At 46.2% G+C, this 20,180-nt stretch overlaps 2 protein-coding genes across 4 annotated transcripts; one reads left to right on the top strand and one right to left on the bottom strand.

The window, feature by feature from the left end:
- The first annotated feature begins 3,885 nt into the window (after positions 1–3,885).
- TPRKB (TP53RK binding protein) lies at positions 3,886–11,089 on the top strand. 3 transcript variants are annotated; one of them, XM_007477849.3, is made up of 5 exons: positions 3,886–4,005; positions 6,601–6,747; positions 7,696–7,818; positions 10,470–10,646; positions 10,967–11,089. In XM_007477849.3, exons 2-5 carry the CDS (start codon positions 6,607–6,609, stop codon positions 11,051–11,053), a joined length of 528 nt encoding a protein of 175 aa, XP_007477911.2. In that variant the 5' UTR covers positions 3,886–4,005; positions 6,601–6,606; the 3' UTR covers positions 11,054–11,089. The 3 variants fall into 3 exon arrangements, with proteins under 3 accessions (XP_007477911.2, XP_001363116.2, XP_056670192.1); XM_001363079.4 differs by having other exon boundaries at positions 3,910–3,968; XM_056814214.1 differs by lacking the exon at positions 3,886–4,005 and adding an exon at positions 4,866–4,884.
- Positions 11,090–14,847: 3,758 nt separating this feature from the next.
- Positions 14,848–16,196, bottom strand: LOC100022265 (N-acetyltransferase 8-like). Its single transcript, XM_001374129.5, has 2 exons — positions 15,993–16,196; positions 14,848–15,629 (listed from the first exon to the last, which is right to left on the bottom strand). Exon 2 carries the CDS (start codon positions 15,598–15,600, stop codon positions 14,929–14,931), a length of 672 nt encoding a protein of 223 aa, XP_001374166.4. The 5' UTR covers positions 15,601–15,629; positions 15,993–16,196; the 3' UTR covers positions 14,848–14,928.
- Between the last annotated feature and the right edge of the window lie 3,984 nt (positions 16,197–20,180).

Genomic DNA, 20,180 nt, shown 5'->3' with positions numbered 1-20,180 from the left:
TGAGTCATAATCCTAGTTTTTGTAATGGAAAAGCCCCTGCTTGGGCAGAGCACAGGACAAGGAGTCCAGAGGCCCAGGTTCCAGTCCCAACTCTACCCTAACTTGGACCTGCGGAGGCCAACAACCTTCTGGGCCGCAGGCTCCTTACTTGAGACATGTAGACACAAACTCCAGGGATGTCAGCTCTAGGAAAGGGTGGGAAAGCATCCCCTTTTTAGAAGCTCCTAATTCCCTGTATTCCCCTGACCCTTCTACCCTAGGTCCACCTCTGCAGCTAGGCCTCCAAGGCTGGACCTTCTACGAGGGGAAGGTGTGCTACCTTTCAAACACCAAAAAGACCTGGGATGAGGCTGAGCAGTTTTCTGTGTCTCATGACTCTCACCTGGCCTCAGTGACTTCAGATGCAGAATAGGTCTGAGCTCTAGAGCCTTAAAGGGCCCTAAAGATAATAATAATAGTAGTAAGTGACAGAGTAGCTGGGATAAGGGGAAAGAGTGAAGGAGAACAGGACAGAAAACCATTGTTGCTTTAGGAAAGTTTCTAGGAGAGATTCCTGAGCCTCCTTTTGGTATTTGTTCCACGGCCACCGTCTGCAGTCTGGGGCCCACTTCTTTAATTAGCAGTGAGGAACCAGCAGCAACTCTTGCTTGGGCCAACCGTCTTGGTGCTAACAAAATCACTATATCTCAAAAATATTAGCTGCTGTGAAAGACAGTCTACCTAGAGAGACACAACTCCCCCAAAGGAAATGAAAGAATCGATGAATGAGCAGCATTTATAAAATGCCTTCAGTGTCCACGACCCTGAGCATACAAAGACAAAAACATCAAGTTAGGGGAAATAACACATACACGCATGGAAATACATAGTACTTTGGGGGGTGAGAATGTAGAGGAAGGACTTAGAAGGCAGGAATGCCAGAGAGAAAATGTCAAATGTTGTAGTTGTTTTTCATTTGTTCTTTATTTCAAATGAATTTGACAGTGAGCTAAGCCTTGAAGGGAAATGGGGATTCTAAGATGCAGAGGAGAGGGAGAGCACTACAAGCCTGGGAGAAAGCCAGTGCCAAGGACCAGAGACATCTCAGGCCTCATTCCTTCCCTCCCTCAATTCTCCTTTATAACATATTCACTCCTGTACACCTTCTATCCTCCCAACAGTGCCTGGAGAGCCGGGACTATTTAGTTTCTGTCCTTCTGTCTCCTAGTAGAGTGCTTAATAAATATTTAGGGGACTTAAGTGAATTTATGATCCTACCAGAGCGATTGTGATCTGGGGCTCTGTTATACCGTGATCTTCTGAAGGGCAAAGGATCACTATTCCTTATTATGAGCAGCAGAATTTGCCAGGGCATTCTTCTCCATGCTCTAAGGGAACTACAGGAACGTTTGAAGAGGGGCTTGTGGGCTGTGTATTAGGGAAGTCATCTAGGAGACAGACCATGGAGGATCAAGTGCTGTACTCTGCTTGACCCAAGATGAAAAGGGCAAATGGGAATGGAGTGTGGGTTCTGGGGGTGATGGGGAAAGAGAGAGGGCCTGTGGGGGGAAATAAGAGACAATGACCAATCCAACTGATAAAGTCACAGCTATCAAAGCAGGATGTCACACGGCCACCCTAGTCCTCTACTCACCATCTATATTATTTTCCAAACGAGGATACCTTAACCTGGATACCACCCCTACTACAGTTGCCTCTCCTTGTCAGAACACAGGACAAGACTTTCTGCTTTTTTGTACCCCCATTTGCTAAGCACAGTGCTAGACCCATAAAACCCCTTATAAATGTTTTTCATTCGATTGTGTAGCATTCAGTCACAATCATTGTTATCTCCTCTGCTTGAAAGGCAATGTGATGTAGTTAGAAAAAAAAAAGGCTTGTAGTTGGAAGACCTGGATTCAAGTCCATGCCAACAAGTTGTGTAACCCTGGGGCAAGTCAAGCTCACTGCACTGAGCCTCAGGCTCCCCATCTGAAAAATGATGAGGGATGTTTACAGAGGAAAAATAATGGATTCCATTTTGGATGTAGTATTTAAGATGTCCTTTCTGAGCTATTGAATAAGTAGATGGAGATGTGAGACTGGAGATTAGGGCAGAATAAGTACATTTAAGAATTACCAGCAGAGAGATGACAGCTGAATCCAGGAGATCTGATGAAATCACCAAGTAAAATAGTATCAGGTAAGAACCTTTGGGGGGGGGTAGAGCTGGAATATACTGGCTGAACATTCCAAAAAGGAGACAAGAATTGTGCATCAGATAAAGAAGAGCCAGGACAGAGCAGGAAACCTGGAAACAAGAGGATGATTAGCCATGTCAGACACGGCATAAAGGTCAAGGATGAGATCTGAGAAAAGGCCTGTAGGATTTGGCATTTAAGAGATGCTTGGTCATTTTGGAGGGAAGTTTCAGGGAATAGAAGTCAGAAGCCACGTTGTAGACTTAACAGGAGAGTGATGGGAAAAGAAGTGAAGGCACCTATTATAAGTGTTTGGTTTTTTTTTCCCCCAAAAGTTAACCAGAAAGGATAAATGGGATTATTTCTAGGAAGAATGGACATATAAGGATTTTTTTTTCTATTTTTTTTTTCAGATTGGAAGAGACAGGCATTTCTAGGCAGTAACAATGATTGAAGGCTATTAAGAGAGGAGAGGAGACAGATGAAGCAATCTTTCAGGGAAGACGGGAAGGAATGGGATCACCTGTGCATGTAGAGAGGCTTGCCTCGGTCACCCCTACAAGTGAAGGATGGAGACAGTAGCAGAAGGCATTTGGATGGATGATGCGATATGAAGAGGGAGCTCTCTGCAAATGGCCTCAAATTTTTCAGTGAATTACAAGAAGTTCTCAGCTGACAGGGAAGGAGGCTGTAAAAGGATTCAGAATCGATGAAAAGATCTGGAGAAGCTGCTGCGGTGAGTTAATTAGGAAAGTGTAAAAAGTTTACCTTGTCATGGTGAGGGTCAAGGGGAGATTGTTCAACAAATCCAGCTCTGCACATAGTTAATTGATGCATTTTTTAAAATTCATTTACTCATTACATATCTATTTGCATATTGTGGGCGCTCCTAGAGGCAGGGGCAGGATTTTTTCCCTTCTCAGTGCTCGGTTTAGCACAGTACCTCATGTATAGTAGAGACTTAATGAATGCTTGTTACTGATGGCCGGACCCTTCCACTTCCTTTTTTTGTTTTTTCTTGTTTGTTTGTTTGTTTTTAACCGTTCCCTTCTCAGAATCAATGCTGTTCATTGGTTACAAGGCAGAAGAGCAGCTTAGGGCTAGGCTATGGGGATTAAGGGACTTGTCCAGGGTCACACAAAGATAGGCAGTTCCGTTTCCCTCTGGTCTATCGCTCTATCCAAGTTGTCTGTGACTCAGCCTGAAATCTTTAAGGAAGTCTTAGGAAGGAAATTCTTCCTTCGGATCTGGGGCCCAGACCCTTTCCTCAGCCCCAGCTTTGCCTCCCCACTATGGGGCCTCTCACACGAAAGGCGAACCACCGGGGTAAGGACTATATAGCCGTCAGAGTGCCTACTGGGTGCCAAGCCGGGCTCTGGGGGTACAAAGACATAAAAAACCGGAAGCCGGGTTCTAAGGGCTGACAGACCAGCCCAGGAGGCTACAGATAACAGACAATAATAAAGACCGGAACGAAGGGGGGCGGGGCCAGGCATACAGTGGACTCTTAATTAAAGTTCTCTTAAACGAAGCTAATTTAGCCCCGCCCCCTCGGGACGAAGAAGCTACATCGCTCGGTAGTGGGCAAGGTGAGACTCTCTACCGGAATCCGGGATCCGAAATGAGATGGAGGACCGTTCAGACTCCGGAAACCGGAAGAAGAAGAAGCGTAGGGACGGGATACAGAAGCCAAAGAGCAGAGACTGGCATCGAGGGCGCGTGCGCGAGTGGAACGTGGGGAAATGAACAAGCCGGCGGAAGTCGTGAAGAGAAAGGACGCCAGTTCCGGTAGGAGGGGGTTCAGTAGGGGACAAGTCGGAGCCATGTAAGTCCTCCTCTGAGAAGGGTGGTACCAGAGGTTGGGGAGCGGGGGCCACAGCAGAGTCAGACCCGGCCGAGGCCTCCCGGCGCCCTGGGAATTAGGAGCACCTAGAGGTCGGCAGTCACGGCTGTCCCGGCCGAGACCGTGAAGACGTTTTTGTGTCATGGGTGACGTCACGGCGTTTTGAGCGGTGGCGGGCGAAGCCAAACTATCGTTTGGGGGCGTGGTTTGTCCAGGATTGTGTCCGAGGGGCTGGGCTTCCAGGGGAACCTTAGAGCATTAGGAAACCCTCACCTTCCCCAGTGTTTACACTCGGTTCGATGAATGAGTGAATGTAGCCATCAATGAAATGATTTATGAAGTGAATATAGAACGTTAAAATCCTGCCTTTTGACACTTAACCAGCCGCTCTATGCCTCAGTTTTCTCATCTCTAAAATGGATGTGATATTGGGGATCAAAAAGGTAGCATGGCAGAGTTTTCAGCATTTGGGGGCAAATCATTTGTCGTCCTTAAAAACCCCAAAAGCTCTGTACCAAAGACGTTTGTTTCCATTGAGAGAATTCATAAACACGAGGGGGGGGATGTTAAGGCTAATTACACTTAAGCACTGCCTTGCCTCAGTTTCCTCATCTGTAAAATGGAGATAAAATTGAGGATAAAGCTGACAATTATGACTACATACTCTGTGCCAGGCATTGTCATAAATGTTAAGGGTACAAAAGGAAAACAGTACTCACCCTCAAGAGACTTACAAGTAAATGGGCACATAGGATACATCCTAGGCAGATAACCATCTTCATTGTGAGAAAGCTCCTGTGCTTGAGGGAAGACCTAAGCAAACATCAGAGTGAGGCACCCATAGGTCACAATCTTTGATTAGTGAGTATTTGCACATTAATGAGATTCCAGAGTCATTTGAGTTTTTGGAGTATGGAAGAGCTTCATCTGTTCAGAAGTCTTCCTGAGCCCACTACCCTCAACAGGACAAATGGCAGATGGGTGACTTCACCCTCACAGGGGCTCCTCCATAATCCTTGAGGGTCTCAGCAGCTCCAGGATTCCTTCTGCTGATCTCAAGACAGATCTTGAGAAATTCAAGAATCAGACAGAAAACAATTTTCTCTCTCCCTTCTTTAACCACAAACATTTCTATATACAAAAATTCTCAGTGAAACAAATAAGTTAGATTTAAAGGAGTGGACGAACATAATAGATTTTTATTGCAGCATGTTATGTTAATTTTGTTTTAATTATATTTCTTATAAATGGCATATTGTTGGATTCTGATTTCTTTAGTTTCATTTTTTTTAAACCCTTACCTTCGGTCTTGGAGTCAATACTGTGTATTGGCTCCAAGGCAGAAGAGTGGTAGGGGCTAGGCAATGGGGGTCAAGTGACTTGCCCAGGGTCACCCAGCTAGGAAGTGTCTGAGACCAGATTTGAACCTAGGACCTCCTGTCTCTAGGACTGGCTCTCAATCCACTGAGCCACCCAGCTTCCCCCTTTCTTTTGTTTCATAGATGAGATCATTCATTTCATATTTCTCCCCATCCTTTTATCTTATACTTTTCTCTATCTTTGCTCACTCCCTATTTACATAGTAAAGTGTTTTGATAGACATATGATCTTAGTGGGCTCTCTAGTACAAAACAATGACAATAGTAGAAACAGATATAACAAAGGCTTATAGAACACTTTACATATATCAGCTTTGATATAAATACCTGGAGAAAGGTCCATGGACTTGGTGAGGCTTATTTTATATTCTCTTAAGTCATTCATAAAATTGGAAAGCCAGGAGCTGGATATTTATTGGATTATTAATAATATTGTATTTTTAAAAGCACTTTAAAGTTTGCAAAATGCTTTACAGATATCTCAGTGTGTGGGATAGTTTGGCCCAATGGAAAGAACACTGGATTTGAAATCAGATGACTTAGTCATTGACTGAATATTAATTAAGCAACTACTATGTGCCAGGCACTGAGCTAAGCACTGAGAAAAAAGATGCTAAAGACAGTCCCTGCCCTCAAGGAGCTCACAGTCTAATGAGGGAGACGACAATTGAACAAATACATATAAATGAGCTATAGGCAGGATGAATTGGAGATAATTGACAGAATGGAGGGCACTTGTGGTAGGATTCTGGCTGTCCCACCCAAATGACCTTGGATACCATTTTACTAATGAGGAAACTGAGGCTCAAGTGCATTGATTCTCCAAAGGTCACTTAAGTGACAGTGGAGGAATTTGCACGCAAGTATTTCCGACTCCCAAATTTAAGGCTTTATCCATTATGCCTCATAGCTGCCACAATTTATAGATTTTTCTTTTATAAATTGGAACAGAATGATAATGTAACTAAATTTACTTAACCACAATACCTTTTACTGTGTAGATAAGAGCCCACATCTTAAAGATGCAGGATTTAAATTGCTTTCATCTGGGTATGCTAAATTAAGGTCCAGGGTTTTAAGATTAGGGAGAGGGGTGTAAGTCATTCTCACTGGAAACTATAATATTCTATAGCAACTTAAAAAAAAAAATGTGATCCTCTAGGTTTTCTTTTCTTCTTCTTTTTTGGGTCCGGTGCAGTGGAAAATGCAGTTAACCTATCAATTGGACCTGTTTCCTGAGTGCACAGTAACTCTTCTCTTGTTTTGTGATGTAAAAAATGCTGGAGAGTTAAGAAAAAAGGCCATGGAAGGTAGCATCAATGGAGCATTAATTAATGCAACAATGGTAAGTGTGTGGTTTTGGATAGATTAAATCATTGATGCTGTGAACCCCTTTGATATTTTCTCTCTATTATGAAAGCATCTTCAACATTAGACTAAAATTCTTCTAACATCAAACACATTTGAAAGAGAACTTTTTGTCCTAGAATCTGGATGGGCAAAGGCTTGCCCCAAAATAAGCCACCACAAATTACGAAAAGAAAGCAGAAAGAAACTTGGAGCCCTAAAATGATATCTCTTTGAAAGAAGAAAAAAATCTACTTAAAATAATATAAACTTACTATATTGATATATATCTATTAATTTTTAAATATTTCCATTCACATCAACTTGCTTTATTTTTATCATTCTTTTTGTGTTTTTAACTTTTGTTGTCCACCTGAAATCACAGTTCAGAGTTGGTTTCTTTGTAACCCAGAATGGTGTGAGAAAAAAGAATGCCCGTTATTTGAACCAATGTGGTCAAGAGGGCAGGATACATGGCCGCATTTTACTGACCTTGCATGTGTGTAGTTGATAGAACTCTGACAGAGGAGACCTGGTGACTGTGTGACTTTGGGGAAACTTCTTCCCCCCACTGGACTTCCATTTTCTTATCGATGACGTGGGAGGCTTGAACTAGGTGTTGTCGTAGGTTCTTCTCCCCGCACCGCCCCCTCTAAAATTTAGGGGCCTGGAATTGCCCAGGAGTTCTGCTGGGATTTTTTTAACCCTTCCCATCTGTCTCAGGGGCAGCTCTAGATCAGAAGAGCATAAGTGAGGGCTGGACAATTGAGGTCGAGCCATTTGCCCAGGGTCCCACATCGAGGAAGTTTCTGAGGCCAGATTTGAACCCAGACCTCTTGTCTCCAGACCTGGTGCTCTATTCACCCATTCTACACAAGCAGGGCAGGATTCCTCTGCAGCATCCTCCGCATCCTTGGCCTGGCCTTTTTCCTCATCTCCTTTGTAGGTGGTGGATCCGTTCCAGTTACTCGTGGCAGCAAACAAAGCCGTCCACCTCCACAAGCTTGGGAAAATGAAGACGAGAACTCTGTGCACCGAAATCATTTTCAACCTCTCCCCCAACAACAGCGTAAGCGCACTTCCCTCTCTCACTTCTGCGGTGCCGCCGTGGTGAGGCCCGGAGGCTCAGGGGGAGGTTGGGCACGAGAGGCAGTGCTCCTTGGGAATGACAGAACCGGGCTTCCCTCGGGACCGCCTCATCGGGGGGAGAGGGATCCTCAGCCTTGCTGAGGCACATCCCGGGAGCCTTCATTTGGCATCCGGGCCCCAAAGAGACACGGACGGACACACAGCGACAGACATACACACAGATGGACACACACACAGGGACAGACATACACTCAGAGGACACACACACAGGGACAGACATACACTCAGAGGACACACACACAGCGACAGACATACACTCAGAGGACACACACACAGCGACAGACATACACCCAGAGGACACACACAGCGACAGACATACACCCAGAGGACACACACACAGCGACAGACATACACTCAGAGGACACACACACAGGGACAGACATACACTCAGAGGACACACACACAGCGACAGACATACACTCAGAGGACACACACACAGCGACAGACATACACTCAGAGGACACACACACAGCGACAGACATACACCCAGAGGACACACACACAGGGACAGACATACACCCAGAGGACACACACACAGGGACAGACATACACTCAGAGGACACACACACAGCGACAGACATACACCCAGAGGACACACACACAGCGACAGACATACACCCAGAGGACACACACACAGCGACAGACATACACCCAGAGGACACACACACAGCGACAGACATACACCCAGAGGACACACACACAGCGACAGACATACACTCAGAGGACACACACACAGCGACAGACATACACCCAGAGGACACACACACAGCGACAGACATACACTCAGAGGACACACACACAGCGACAGACATACACCCAGAGGACACACACACAGCGACAGACATACACCCAGAGGACACACACACAGCGACAGACATACACCCAGAGGACACACACACAGCGACAGACATACACTCAGAGGACACACACACAGCGACAGACATACACTCAGAGGACACACACACAGCGACAGACATACACTCAGAGGACACACACACAGCGACAGACATACACCCAGAGGACACACACACAGGGACAGACATACACCCAGAGGACACACACACAGGGACAGACATACACTCAGAGGACACACACACAGCGACAGACATACACTCAGAGGACACACACACAGCGACAGACATACACCCAGAGGACACACACACAGCGACAGACATACACCCAGAGGACACACACACAGCGACAGACATACACTCAGAGGACACACACACAGCGACAGACATACACTCAGAGGACACACACACAGCGACAGACATACACTCAGAGGACACACACACAGCGACAGACATACACTCAGAGGACACACACACAGCGACAGACATACACCCAGAGGACACACACACAGGGACAGACATACACCCAGAGGACACACACACAGGGACAGACATACACTCAGAGGACACACACACAGCGACAGACATACACCCAGAGGACACACACACAGCGACAGACATACACTCAGAGGACACACACACAGGGACAGACATACACTCAGAGGACACACACACAGCGACAGACATACACTCAGAGGACACACACACAGCGACAGACATACACCCAGAGGACACACACACAGGGACAGACATACACCCAGAGGACACACACACAGGGACAGACATACACTCAGAGGACACACACACAGCGACAGACATACACCCAGAGGACACACACACAGCGACAGACATACACCCAGAGGACACACACACAGCGACAGACACACACACAGACGGACACACACACAGCGACAGACATACACTCAGAGGACACACACACAGCGACAGACACACACACAGATGGACACACACACAGCGACAGACATACACCCAGAGGACACACACACAGCGACAGACATACACCCAGAGGACACACACACAGCGACAGACATACACTCAGAGGACACACACACAGCGACAGACATACACCCAGAGGACACACACACAGCGACAGACATACACCCAGAGGACACACACACAGCGACAGACACACACACAGATGGACACACACACAGCGACAGACATACACTCAGAGGACACACACACAGCGACAGACACACACACTCAGAGGACACACACACAGCGACAGACATACACTCAGAGGACACACACACAGCGACAGACACACACACAGACGGACACACACACACAGCGACAGACACACACACAGACGGACACACACACACAGCGACAGACATACACCCAGAGGACACACACACAGCGACAGACATACACTCAGGACACACACACACAGCGACAGACATACACCCAGAGGACACACACACAGCGACAGACACACACACAGACGGACACACACATACAGCGACAGACATACACTCAGAGGACACACACAGGGACGGCCATCGAACACTTCACACTTTGCCCAGAAACACTGTAGATATTTGGAGAAATCCTCCGGGCCCTGATGAGGTGGGGAGCCTGCAGTGGGCAGGCGTCGCCGCGAGTGTCCTTTACACAGAGGCCCTGTTCAGCGGGCCCGACGCCCTCCCCTGCCCAGGGGGCGTCCTCACAGGTGCTCCATCTTTCTCTTTTGTGGCAGATCTCGGAGGCCTTGAAGAAGTTTGGCATCTCCGACAACGACACCTCGATCCTGATCGTGTGCGTGGAGGAAGGAGAAAAGCGGATGAATCCGGAAGACCTCGTGTCTCAGGTGGACGGCCACCAGGTCTCCTTCGACAAGCTTCCGGAAATCACCGACGAGACCAAACTGAGAAAGGTTCGCGGGATCAGTTTTCGGGCGGGAAGAGCCGTTGCTTTGGCCGGCGTCTGCTCGTTCGCTGGCCAGAAAGGTTCTCCCTGCACTTGGTGGCGAGAGGCTTCCCTTTTACCATGCGCAGGGCCGAGGGCGGTGCTGGGGAGCCGCTTGGGAGCTGCCCCAGGCCTCGAAGGCCTCCCTGCCCTCTTGCTTTGCTGCGGCTCTTGAGAGCTGACAGGTTTCCGGGCCAGAAAGTGGTGGCGGTGAGTTTGCCTTGATTCTGTGTGTGTACAACTGAGCTGGCCACGCCTGATGTGCCTTTTGTGCCTCTCCTTTTACAGACCTACAAACTGACCCCCAGAGAAGAAAAGATCGGCACGCTACTGGAAAGTATCATTTGCAGAATGTCAACTAAAGATGTTTTGTGAAGGGAAAAGAGAAGAAGAATGTTTTTTGGCCAGTGATGACCTTTTTGTGGTGTTATTCTTGGACGTCATGACGTGCGGACTCTCCAGTAAGGTCCTCTCCTGACCGTCCTTCCAGCCTGGCCGGACTGCGGCGAGGGATGGTGCTGGGACCAGCATCACTCTCGGGGTGTGTCCACCCCCCCGGGCAGGCTCTGGGAATAACGGGAAGAGGACTAGCCTTGGCCTTTGGAGACCTAGGTGCGAATCCTGCCTCTAGGAGTTGTATGACAATATAAGTCCAAACCCTGGTTTCAAAGAAAAGAGGCAGCCCCTCACTCAGATTATTTACCCCCTACTGCAAGTCATGAGAGCCAGTGTTTATATAGCCCGAGAGGTTTGCAAAGTGCCTTAGGGTTTTTCATTTGATCTTCCTGCAGAGAAGTGCTATTATTATCCCCATTTTACATTTGGGGAAACTGAGGCTGAGTAGAGTTCGGTGACCTACAGAGAGTCACACAGCTCTAAAGTGTATTTGAACTCCGGTCTTTGTGACTCCAAGGCCAGTGTTCTTTCTCCCAGTGGAGGAAAAAAAAGTTTCAAAAGAACATAAGGAAAGAGCTGGGTGGCTCAGTTGACAAAGAGGCAGGCCTGGAAATAGGAAGTCTTGGGTTCAAATATGGTGTCAGACACTTCTGAACTATAGGACTCCAGGCAGTCATTTAACCCCCATTGCCTAGTCCTTACTGCTTTTCTGCCTTGGAATCAGCATACATTATTGATTTTAAGACAGGGGCAACGAGGCTTTTTTAAAAAGAGCGAGAGGCTGTAGGGAGATTGTCGCTGTCTTCACCGAATTTTGTGGTCTCAGTCAGATGCCTAGGGACAAACAGCCGGGATCTGGCCAGAAACACGCCCCGGGGACTGACGGAACCTCCCTCGGTGTGAGAAGTTGCCCACAAGGACTCGTCTTATTCCAGCTGCTTTCTGTGTCCTCTTTTCTCCGGGGTCTTAAGAGACCGCCTAAACAGCCTGTTCTGGCTCCCATGCACAAGTCACAACATTTGAAATCCTCAGTTTCCTCTTCTGTAAAATGGGGATCTCGGTTCTGTCTGCCTCTCGGTTATTGGGAGAAAAAGGCATTTGCAAACGTTACAGCCCTTTGGAAATGGGAGTCATCATCATCACCCTCACTATAAGGGACTTGACACATTTGTGGGGAGACGTGGACAAGGGCAGCGCAGGTGGTAGCATGGATGGTCACGGGGAGCTCACAAATTGATGAGAAGGTGACAGGCCCATTGGACTATTTCAGACATTTGAATGCTTGTCATCTTGGGGAGAATCAACAACCGATCAGCCTAGGACTTGGCTTAATCATTCCTCCCTCAGACGAGAGGAAGCCCCCTCAGACCAGTTAAAAAAGAGCCCAGGGAACAGATAGGTGGCTCGGGGCGGAGAGCTAGGCCTGGAGATGGGAGGCCCTGGATTCAAATCTGGCCTCAGACACTTCCTTGCCTAGGTGACCCTGGGCAAGCCATTTAACCCCAATTGCCTAGTCCTTACCGCTTTTTTTCTTCTGCCTTTGACCATTTAATATACAATATTGATTCTAAGACAGGAAGTAAAGGTTTAAGAAAAAACAAACAACCCAAAGTTGCTGTGATCCAGAAGCTTTCAAGGATAGCTCTGCCCCTCTGCCTTGCCTCTGAGCTCCAGATGAGAGACCATGGAGGCCTCTACCTTGAGGGGGAGTTACTAGAAGCATCCAGAACTTGGAATTCCTCTGGAGTGAAGGAAAGATGAACCCTACTTGAAGATGACATCTAGAATGAAAAATTCCATCTCGGGTCATAAGTGACCCAGCCAGGATTTGAACTTGGGTTCTCGGGTTCTCTCCTGAAATAGCACAACAGGCTCCTACGTGCGTCTCTCTCAGATCTTGAATCCAACTTCCGCTTAGCTGCCAAAGGCCTGTCCTGAAACCTTTCCCTCCTCACAAAACTCCAGGGGCCCCTTATTATCTCTTGGATCAATCCTGAATTCCTCTGTTTGGCCTTCAGAACTCTTCACATGCTCTCATCATGCACTTTCAGTCCAGCCAGACTGACTTTCTTGTTGCTCCTTCTACAAGAGCCCATCTCCACGTCTTTGCACAGACGGCGCCCCAAGCCAGGAAGGCACTCCTACCCCATCTCCTCCCATTTTTTCTCTACATGCTTTTAAAAAACCTGTGTAGTCCCGACTGTCTCTTTAGGCGCCTCCCCTTTTTGTCCTCACTGGAATAATTTTTGCTTGAGCCTTGAGAATTCCCACCCTTCGTGGGCCGGTTTCCTGCCTAAACATTAGGTCATTGGATCCCTCCTGGCTGGGTTTTTTCTGACCCCTTTGAAATGTGACCTCCCAGCATCTAGGATGAATGGCAGGAAATGTCCTCCTTTCCGCGTTCCTGCTCTTTCTACTTCAGTAGCCAACTCTTCCTTCTTCCATCAGAATTAGGTTCTCATGGAGCTGAGCTCTTCTCTGGCTGCTACCCAGGATTCTCTGTTGGTAGCCCTGAAGGAGGCAGCTGGGATGAGTGTCAGAAGTCCTTTGATAACCCATTATTTCCAAAGTAGTCCAGTGGGAGGCAACCCCACATCCTTCTGGAATTGATTGCCTCAAGCGCTAATACACAAGTAAGGGGAGGGAATGAGAATTTATAAGGCACCCACTATGTGCAAGGCACTGGACTAAGTGCTCAAAGCAACTCATTTAAGCCTGTGAGGTAGATATTATCTCTTTTACAGTTAAGGAAACTGAGGCAAGGAAAGGGAGGTAAGTGATTTGCCCAGGAACTCACAGTAGTAGTCAGAGGCAGCATTTGAAGCCAGATCTTCCTGACTCCGGGCCCAGCATTCTATCCAATATGCCACCTTTTTGTGGTTTCAGTTATGCCAGACTCTTTGTAACCGTGTGTGAGGTTTTCTTGGCAGAGATGCTAGAGGGGTTTGCCATTTCCTTCTCCAGCTCATTTTACAGATGAGGGCAAAAGGGCAAACAGGGCGAAGTGACTTGCCCAGGGTCACACAGGTAGGAAGTGTCTGAATGCAGATTTGAACCCAGGACTCTAGACCTGGTGCTCTATCCACTGAACCACCTAGCTGCCCCTTGGAATATATGTTTATGTTTAATATTTTCTCCATTGCTTTCCCAAATCCAGACCATCAACAACACCGATTTCCAGGGTGTGAATGAATTCACTGAAAAGGAGGGTTCTCTGTCGTTCTTGCTGGCTCTAGCACCCCCCTCACTTTAAGGGTTGCAAAGCACCTTCCATCCGGGCTTATCGCAGGCTGGGCATTTTGATGGAAGTTTGCTCAATGGAACTCAATCCTGTCATTAACCCAAGTGACCCAGCTGGAGGGTTCTCTGCGTGTTCACCACACGCCATTCTCTGGGGAAAGAATCGTCCTCCGCTTCTCACCACTGATGTGTGCTGAGCCCCTGCCGAGCTTTACCACAGCTCTGGGGGGTAGAGAGCAGGTGGAAGTGTCACCCACATTTCAGTGCACTCTAAATTCCTTTCCGACCCTCATTTCATACAAGCTCACCCAGCAAGTTGATGTCAGGCAGAATTTGAATTCACCTCTTCTGGGACCTTGATAAGGGACCCTACCGATGGGCAAGACGGTCTCTTCCCTTGAAATGCTTCACATAGGGCAGTCCCACCTCGCCCGCACGTGCATTTTAACACAAACCGGTTCTCTGAGGTTTTCCTTAGTGGGGAATAACTTTTTCAGAGGACGTTTTGTCACTAAAAAATAACCATCCAAGGCTACAGATTAGTCAAAACCTTTATTGGCAGTAACTGGAAACTACCACCAAACAGCCACAAGGTTGGTGCGGGCCAGGGCCGTTCAGGGAGAGGGGGACAAGGCATATTTGTAATGAGTTAAAGAAATGCTTATGATGGACCATTTGACAGATTTCAGGGTTTCATGGGATTTCCAGAAGCCAAGACGCTCGTACAGTCTTCTTGCTGGGAAATTCAGGCTAGCAGTGACCAGGACAATGCCACTGTACCCCTGGTCCTGGGCAAAATGGATCACGGTCTGAGTCAAGGTCTTGGCAATACCCTGGCCGCGGTGGTCCTGTCTCACAGATAAGTGTAACAGTTCCAGATGTTTCTGTGCCCCGGAAGCCTTTTGTGCTGGGCAGGCACACACCAAGCCCACCACCTGACCCCCTGCCTCCGCCACCCAAAAACAGGAGCCCCTGTCATTGAGGTAGGATGCCCTGATGTCCCACATGTCCCTGTGCAAAGTGTCATGTACATAATAGGAGAAGGGATACCTAGCAACCAGCCACAGGACAGCCAGAAAGCCCGGGACAGCCAAGAGAGACAAGAGGAGGGAGCCAGAGGCGAGGAGCAGGGCCCCTGGGCCCCCCAGCAGGAGCAGGAAACTTATTGGCTGCCTCAGCAAATTCCAGAAGTTGGGAATCACTTGCTGCAGCATCCCCTCTGCAAAAATGGCCCTCACTGAGCACCAGTCTTGGTCCTGGTATCTCCGGATTTCATAGGGAGCCATGAAAGCTGCTGCTTCTAGTCCTTGGGGTCCTGTAGATGAAATCCAAGTGAATCTATTCCCCCAGATCCCCATTGCCTGCTTTAATCACTCCCTCTTCCTCACAAAGCCCAACTCCTGACCCAGAACCCCGAAGAGGCCCCTGCCAGATGGAGGGCAAAGGAGCTCAAACTCAGCCCTCCACCTGCTCCAAGCACTCCTCATGCCGGCTAGAGACGTGCCACCAAGGGATGTTTGAGGGGCCGACACAGCTGGAGACAACAAATAGCGTGGTTCTCTCACATCCATCCAGGGCTAACTCTTCTAGGAGTGGTGGAAGGACTGCTTGCCTCGGCCCCAGGCTCTGAGGCAGAGGATTTCCCCCCAGAAAATGCCCCCTTTCCCTCTCCCCTCACCTGCTCTCCAGATCGCTTCTAATCTCTTGTGGAAGCTGCCAGGCTGTCCCAGGCTACTGCAGATTCTGACCCATCCTCCTCCCTGGCCACTCCCCAAAGAGCCTGTCAGAGGACAATAGCCCTCCTTATGCTGGGATTGTCTCGTGGCAGCAGGGTGCTGAATCTCACTCTCTGGGGCTGTCTGCCCTACTTTCTCCTCATTAATGACTTAGAGGGGGAAGGAGGAAACTTCCTTCATAGCTTGTCATTTCCCCAAAACAAACAAACTATGCTGAGATACTTAAATGGAGATTTACATCTACATTTTACAAAATCACAACCAAGAAAAGTTCTATTCTTTTATACTTTTTTTTTAGAATTTTCATCAACATTATAAACTACCATAAATCTCTATTTTTCTTTTATTCTTAGTAGCAACATGAGCTAGTAGGTAGAATTCTGTTTGGAATCAGGGAATCCTGGATTCAAATCCTACCTTTGACACTTACTAGCTGCTATATGATTGTTAAAGGCATCTCAGAGCAGAACAGCTAGTCTGAGGGAAATCCCAAGGTTAGTTCTTACCCCAACTTCTCTTTCTAATATCTGCCCACCTACATATCCGTTAATATAATTTTTCTGTGTTGTTACATAAAATATTTCCAGTAATCCAAACTTTACTTCAACCACAAAGAAACTAGGAGTTGCCTAAAGATAGATTTAAGTGCAAAATTAGGCAGAAAGTCTGACCTCTGTCTTAGGTGTTAAAAATTTTCCTAAGTGGGGGCTTAGAGTGATTAAAATTGAACTTGACTTTTTACCTAAAATAAACTCTCTAAAACTGAACAGAGGCCACTACTGGGGCCTTACAGGCCCTTGTATCCTTCCTTAGACTTAAAATGAATCATTCTAAGAGGATATTACAGATAGGTAGTGCAGTGAAATCAAGAAGACTTGTCTTCCCGAGTTCAAATTTGGCCTCGGACATTTACTAGCTGGATGATCCTAGGCAAGTCTTAACCTCAATTACCTACCTGTTGCCTCTCCTCTGTGTTAGAACTGATACTAAGACAACGGGTAAAGGTTTAAAAAAACAATGAAGTTTCTAAGACTGATCTGTATGTTTCTATGCTGATAACTTGTTTTTCTTGTGGATATTATTTTATGTGTGTAGAATTTGCACACCTGGCATTGCCCCAAGTTCTGTTGCTGCACACTGAGGAGATTTTGGTTGTACATTCAGAGGGTCTCTTTATACGATTTGGAAACTGTAATTAACAGAAGATAGTTCATTGAAGCATGGAAAGTCATTAACTTGGACTTGACCTTTAAAAAGGAGAATCAAATTGGTGGAGAGGATAAAAGATAAAAAGTATCTTGGAGGGTTTAGAAACACAGTACACTAATGCATTGTTGCATGGTGAATTTGTTTCACCATTCTAGGAAGCAATTTGGAATAATGCAAAAAAAAAAAAAACAACTTTAAAATGTTTTTTTTTTTTGACTTGGAGGGTCCCCTACTAGACAGGGTTAAAGACATAAAGGAAGGTCCTGTTGTTATTGCAGAACATTTTGGGTATCAAAGAACTTGAAGCAAAGTAGATGTCTGCTGGCTAGAGGATGGCCAGACAAGTTATGGGACACAAATATAATAAGGATATCGACTGCTATAGAAGGAGCTGATGGAGTATGAATACAGATTGAAGCATACCATTCTCCATTTTATTCCCTCCATGAATTTTTCCCAAGTATAAACTCTATTGCCTTGCTTGACAACATGATTGCACACATACATGTACAACATAAATTACCTGCCTTCTTGAGGAGGGGAGAGGGGTGGGAATGAGGAAAAGAACATGTAATCTGGGAAAAATTAAAAAAGAGAAAGAAAGAAACAGGAGAGAGAAAGGAAAGAAAGAAAGAAAGAAAGAAAGAAAGAAAGAAAGAAAGAAAGAAAGAAAGAAAGAAAGAAAGAAAGAAAGGGAGAGAGAGAAAAAGAGAGAGAAAGAAAGGGAGAAAGAGAGAGGGAAAGAAAGAAAAAAAGAAAGAAAGAAAGAAAGAAAGAAAGAAAGAGGAAGGAAGAAAGAAAGGAAGTTAGGAAGGAAGGGAGGGAGGAAGGGAGGGAGGGGGGAAGGAAGGAAGAGAAAGAAAGAAAGAGAAAGGAAGGAAGGAAGAAAGAAAGAAAGAAAGAAAGAAAGAAAGAAAGAAAGAAAGAAAGAAAGAAAGAAAAAGAAAGAAAGAAAGAAAGAAAGAAAGAAGGAAGACAGATAAGAAGGAAGGAAGAAATGCTGACTACAAAGGATGAGAAGCCTTATGTAAAGACACAATGGTGACAAAGTGCTATGACATAAAAACTGAGCTTGGCCTCAAAGGAGAAAGAAGAGAAGGCCATCTTCTTACTGTCTATAACGTCAGACATTTTTATCATGATGTCTTTCTTCTCCCTTAGAATATGGGCTCCTTGTTGGTAGAGATGTGATTATGTCTCTTTGTGTGTATCCTTACTATTTGGCACAGTTTGTGGCATACAGTAAGCACTTAAATGTTTATTTACATGGTCTTGCTAATTTTTTTCCTTTTTTATTATAAAGCATAATTCTTTGGGTAGGGAAAGGAGAAAGGATACAGAAGGAAATGTAGGTGATCCAAAAACCAAAAGATCAATAAAAATGTATTTTTAAAAGAGGCAAAGTAGAAACAGAGTAGCAGAGAATGAGACCTGAGAGATGCACATGGGAGACCTTGAGATCCAGCCTCATTCCCTGGAGAGGACCCCTCCATATCTCTGAGTCCTTTCCAGGGAACAATGTGACCCCAAGAGAGGAGGAAGCCACATGGCTCCAAGGATAACAATCAAGAAAAGCTATAGAAGAGTAACAAAGTGTTCTTCCCAAAGACCAAATTCCTGACCTTAAGGGGAGGAGCTTCAAGACCAAATAAGAGCCAGAGCCAAGTGTTACAAAGGGCCATAGTGATAAGGCAGAGGAATAAACACAGCTATTGGCCTTGGATCATACCAGGAACCATGTGGAACATGTAAGGCCAGGGGAAGGGAGTTAACTTTCTAGTGTCCATGAGTGATTTCTCTCCCCTTGTAAAGAGTCAACCGTAGGACATTATATAAGCGAGGAGGCCTGGATAGGGCCGAGGGACGCAGGGCTCCTTAGGGAAGACCTACCGACTCTTTGACGGAAGTGTTTTCCTCAATACAGAGAACTTTGTCCCTAGAGTAGTATCCTCCCAGTGTCCCAGACTGGAAAGGTCTCTGTTGGCAGTAAGGTTCACCCTAGTAAAGAATTGCTTGTCTAGCAAAGCCTAGTTCCAGGAGAATCTCCACGTGAGCACGAGATGATAAATCTGGTATGCTGTTCAGGTCCCTGGGGAAAGCAGAGACCCATTGGAGAGAGGAGAGAAGTTTGATTTATTTGATTTGTTCATGGGCTCAGGTGTGAGTCTTTTCTGTTTGGTATTTTCTCATTGGGGTAAATAAAGACTCTTCTATATTGTTCTCATGAATACTCACGTGGAAGTTAACAGAGTGTGCTAGAAAATGTTTAATAACTGGCTTTCTGGGAGGAAAAATACCTTTTTAATTCAATCTGCATCAATTGCATTTTCTCCATCACTTTCTTAGGTCTAGACAATCAACAAAGCAATAATCAATCGTGATTTGTCGTGTTTGCTGGTTTCTGAGGTATAAGTACTCACCCTGAAAATTTAACAATCAGCTCCTAGGAGGTGGCTTCAGCACCCCCCTGATGCTAAGGTGGTTTTTATTTTCTTTTATTACATTTTCTGCAGAAACCTGAGAAAACTTGAGAAAAAGGTGGGAGTTCCCAGAGGAAAGTAAGGACATGAGCGAAGGGGAGTTCTTTGTGGAACCTTCCTCCCAACACATTCATGCCTATGAACACACAGAACCCCCACCCCCACCCCTTGGTTAAGGGAAAATTATTTCACAAAAATATTCCAGTTCAATATTAATTTTCCACATGTTCCTCTCTCAGTTTTGGACAAATCCAAAAGAAAGATAAATACACGGAAATTGTGAAATTGAACAAATTGGAGAAATTAGAGCTAAAAGAGTGATGCTACCTTCTAAATCTAAATGGAACTAGATTATATGCTTAGCAAAGACAAAAGGGCTTGTGCTTTCAAATTCCTTGGGGAGGATGGATTCTTTTTTTTTTCCCAGAATATTTTCCCATG

The sequence above is a fragment of the Monodelphis domestica genome, chromosome 1 (genome assembly GCF_027887165.1).
Source record: "Monodelphis domestica isolate mMonDom1 chromosome 1, mMonDom1.pri, whole genome shotgun sequence".
Lineage (NCBI taxonomy): Eukaryota > Metazoa > Chordata > Mammalia > Didelphimorphia > Didelphidae > Monodelphis > Monodelphis domestica.
The sequence above is the reverse complement of the archived record's forward strand: the minus strand, read 5'-3'. Positions and strand labels throughout refer to the sequence as shown.